The sequence below is a fragment of the Apodemus sylvaticus genome, chromosome 8, assembly GCF_947179515.1.
Source record: "Apodemus sylvaticus chromosome 8, mApoSyl1.1, whole genome shotgun sequence".
Taxonomy (NCBI): Eukaryota; Metazoa; Chordata; class Mammalia; order Rodentia; family Muridae; genus Apodemus; species Apodemus sylvaticus.
In genome coordinates, this window is record NC_067479.1 from 67,795,377 (window position 1) to 67,799,915 (window position 4,539).

Here is a 4,539-nt window from a genome sequence, read left to right on the forward strand (position 1 = left end):
ACACACACACACACATACACACACACACACCAAAGGCCTAAAAGGATTAGCAAATTTTCAACGTGGACTGACAGTTGAGACAGGCTCCTTTATGGCTTTTATGCAGAGGCCTCCGGCTCCCTGCAGAGTGAACTAGCAAGAATCAGGCCAGGGCATGGCTGCAGCCTTAGTATGATCGGCCACGGATACATCCCATAGGAAGAGCTGAAGTTAGAGGGCGTGCCCTGTCCCAGGCCAGTTTATCTTGCATAGAAGCAAGCCCAAACCCAGAGAACTTCATGAATCCAACATTACAAAGCCTAGTTATGGCCAAGCAAGGACAAGAAGCTCCCTTTTGTGCCCCCGGTACTCCATCCATCTGGTCCCCATCCAAGAGAGATGCCCAGTCAACTGACAATGCCATCTTCTCAGAGAGAACTCACTGGTCCTCTCCCCTCTTGCCTCAAAAACATTTCTAGAATCTCTGTGGGAGGCCTGCCCTTGATCACAATGACTTCCTTCATATTGAAGGGTCTCTGCTCATGGGTCGCAGCAGCCACAGCCACAGTGCAAACCAGAGGCATGGTTCCAGCAGTGCATCCCATCCAGGGGCAGCTGCTGGGACTGGTGGCCCTCAAGGACACACAAAACTTTCCTTGTTAGAAAACTAGAAAATGAACATTGTCAACTTTAACAGTGGTAAGCAGCCTTGCTACCAAAAGGCATACTGGTTTTCTCTTACTAGATTTTGCTTTGAACCGTTCCAAGGAAAGGCCATCCTCTTAGACTGCAGTGAGAACTTGTCACAAAGCACACCTTGTGTGTGATCAGGGCAGGGACCTGAACGGAGGAGGCGGAGGGAGGAGCTCCTTCTATTCCCAGAGAGCTCCAGCAGGCCACGGCCCATTTCCAGACCTTTGGAAATGGAGGTGAGATACAGCCTTGGCTCCTTCCCTCGCAGAAGCAGGATGTGTGAAGCAAGGCCATCCACTTATGTGAACAGCACCATAAGGAGCCCCTGTCCCCAGGGCCTGTGGGCAGGGTGTGGCTTTAGTGGGACTTCCCATTCAGGCTGGTTTCTGCCTCTACTCAAGGATGCACCCCATTTTGGGGGAAAGGGGTACCAGACATATGTGTAGGTCAGAGGGCATCTTTGTGGAGTCAGTCTCTCCTTCCACCTTTAGGGAGGTCCAGGGATCAAAGTCCTTTCCCCAGCTTGCACACCAAGCACAGGCTGAGCCCTCTCCCCGGCCCACTGCTGGCTTTTGCCTGGCTATGGGGCTCAGGCTGCACGGGAGCTGCTTCCCACGTGGCCCACGTGGCCAGGCTTCCTGTTTGGGGAGATTCCTGTTTGTTGGGAGAGGACAGCGACAGCGTGGGTTGTCCATCATCTGTGCTTACATTGGCGTGACCTTCTTGTCTTCACTGCTCTGTCTCTGACTCCATCCTCCCTCCTGGGACTGCCTGCTCTGCAATCTTCTCCCCTCTGCGCAGACCCAGTGTCCACGGGAACCCCCAGCCCACTCCGCGTAAGAATCATTGGTGCCCAGCCAAGCCTTTAGGCTTTCTGGGCAGTAGCTGGCAGACTCACTCTCCTGAAAGGCAGGAAGTCAGCCTGGGGACATGGATTCTGAGGTTTTGCACACAAATGAACAATAACACAAATGAGTCTTTCCCACAGCCTTCTGTCAGCCTCCTGCTTGTTACTGTGTCTTCATGTTCTGCAGACTTCACTCGCTGTCAAATACCTGAAAAAACTAACAACACAATTAACCAATTGACAGCTGTCCACATTTCCCCCTTTTAAAGAATGTACCAGGTTACAAGGAGAAAGGAGGACTGGCCCCTGGTTCTGGAGAGACTCAGTGAAACAGTATTCGGCAAAACCAGAACAGGGAAGTGGGAAGGGGTGGGTGGGAGGACAGGGAATGAGAAGGGGACTTAAGGGACTTTCGGGGAGTGGGGGGCTAGAAAAGGGGAAATCATTTGAAATGTAAATAAATTATATCGAATAAAAAAAAAAAGAATGTACCAGGAATTGGGGGTGGGATAGGAAAGGGGGGGTTAAGACCCAAAACAGTTACCTAGGATGCAGGAGGCCCTGGGTTCTATCCCTGACACTATAACAAAGAAAAATGTTTAAAATGTTGTGCCAATGATCAGACCGCTCCACTGATAAAGCACAGATTAGAAGACGCTGCCTTTACAACCATCAGGTTTGACTGTGCTGTCCCTTCCGGCCAGGACATCTCACTGGGCAATGGGACTTCTCTCTCTGTCTGCCACAGCAGGAATTGTCATAAGAGAGGGGTCTCACTGCCCATCTTTGCTCCCCAGCTCTGCCACTCAGTCTGTGACGTCGGGCAAGTAAAGACATCTGTCTCTAGGCCTTACTTTCCTCAGCTGTGAAGTGGGAGCGTAGTGTCAAGTGTCAATGGGCGGAGTCCTTGAGCCGTTTTCCTGCAGTCTGTAGAACCGTGGCGGTCCTGGTTTTGTTTAACCCTGTTTGTCTCTGCCATGTTGGGATCATGGCTTCGTCTGCTCACCAGCCAGACCCAGTCCAATTCACAAACTGGAACTCTATAAACCGTGTGCTTTGCTGGCCTCTCTAACAGGGATGTTTTTCCTGACGTTTATGGCCTCATAAAAAGCATCAGGCAGGTCAGGACATTTCCTCTTGATCAGTAGTAAGATAGTGGGGTCACTGCCCACTAACCCATACTTAGGTTTTCCACGCTGAGCCCCTGAGAATTAGAAAACATACTGCTGTGATTTGAATGTCCTCTGAACACGTATGTGGGCATGGAATCGCTGTGGTGATGGAATCAAGAGGGACCCTTTAAGGGTGATAGAGTCACAGGAGCTCTATTCCGGCCAATGGATTCATGTCACCCAGGAGTGGGGTGCTGTCCCTCCATGTTATGTGGCAGTAATGAAGTCATCACCAGGTTCTGCCCCTTGATATTCGAGTCCCAGCTTCCAGAACTGTGAACCAGATTTCCAATTCATACTTCGCCTAGTCCATGGTATTTTGCTACCGCTGCAGAGAGCAAACTCCTTCCGTTCCAAATCATTCCCACCCCAGTTTGGTCAGCTCCCTGCCCCATCTCTCTTGGTCATGGTCCCCTTTGCTTCTGCAGATCTCTTCATCTCAGGTCGCTATATCCAAAGCTAAGAAAGCTCCAAGGCCACACAGTTCACTGGGGTCTTCCAGGAAAGCAGTTTGTCCTTAGTCTAGAATGTTCCCTACTTCTCCCTCTAACGCTTCTTCCTTTGTGTTTCCATAGATGGGTATGCCTTTTCTCAGGAAGAACACGGGGCTGTTACCCAGGAGGAAATAGTCCGTGCTTATGACACCACCAAAGAGAAGTCAAGGAAGAAATAAGAAGCAAAGTTTCCTGATGGCTCCGAGGAAAGAGATTTGGTTTGTTGCACGCAGTGTTAACAGTTTTGTCAGAAAAGACTGTGGCCAGCAGCCGGACACCAGAGAACACATTTCTGTGGCCTTAGCCGACCAGTTTGTTAGCAGCTCTCTGTCCCTATGCAGTCCCTGGGCATAGGTGTCAGGGGAAGCCATTCTCTCAGCTTGTCTGCAACGCTTGGCCCGACTTCCGTTTATGTTGTTGTGAAACATTCAGCTGGGCTTTGTGAGGTGTGAAATTAAAAACTATGTTTCACCAGTGCTTAAACATCAATACCAGTGGTTCTGGGAGAGAGGAAAGGGGCATTATGTTACAAGAGACCAGTCCTGTGTAATTGGAACAGGGTACACTTACTTCCTGTTTGGTGCATGCACAGATCATACAAGCCTCGCTTTCCGCAGACTGCTCGCTCACTTTGATTCCCGTTTTGTTTGTCTGAAGTTGGCGTAAACTTCTTGATTGCAGTGAAATCAGAAAAACTTACGGCTGAGAGGTAAACCTGAGAATGTTTCTTTGGCTCTCTCAGCCACAGCCTCAGCAAGGCAACCAGCCAGCGTCGTCCCACGCCTTGCATCTGTTTTAGGTGCGGGCGGGCCTTCAGTCTTACCATTGCTACCTGTGCTGTCATCCTTGAATCTGCACAGCCGGGCCTAGGTGCCATGCCTCACAGCTGATAGCTACCCATCCATGTCCTGTGTGTCTTTGTTCCTCTATACATTCAGATGTGGATGTCAGAAATCTTTCCTCACAGCCCTACTCAGCCCCACTGCTGCCCTATAACTCCATAACTAAAGGGAAGTAGCTGTCCCATACCAAGCCTTACTTAGCCGTCCTTCTCCGATGGGATCCTGTGGGTGAGGGTAGCAGGCTCTGCACACCATTTCTGTTGGCCTCTGATGGCCTCTCAGAACCAGCATCTGCTTCCTGGATGCTCAGAGCACATTCTAAACTTCCCACAGCTTGGAAGTGAGTTTATAATGGTGTCTGTGCACTGGAAGAACAAAGCTGCCCCCCTGAGAGTCTAGAATCGGGGCGAGCGGAGGAGATAGCACAAGGCAGAGAGTGGTGAGGAAGAGGACCCCAGATCTCCCTGGAAGGTGACAGAGGACATAAGCCTCCGGAGGCAGGCACAGAGGAC

General features: G+C 50.6%; 1 protein-coding gene across 1 annotated transcript in view; it reads left to right on the top strand.

The window, feature by feature from the left end:
* Atp8a2 (ATPase phospholipid transporting 8A2) overlaps positions 1-3,691 on the top strand; it is a 427,564-nt gene extending 423,873 nt beyond the window's left edge. The window contains exon 36 of the mRNA XM_052190506.1: positions 3,267-3,691. Coding sequence (XP_052046466.1) covers positions 3,267-3,364 — 98 coding nt within the window. The 3' untranslated portion in view covers positions 3,365-3,691. The remainder of the gene's footprint in view (positions 1-3,266) is intronic.
* The last annotated feature ends 848 nt before the right edge of the window (positions 3,692-4,539 follow it).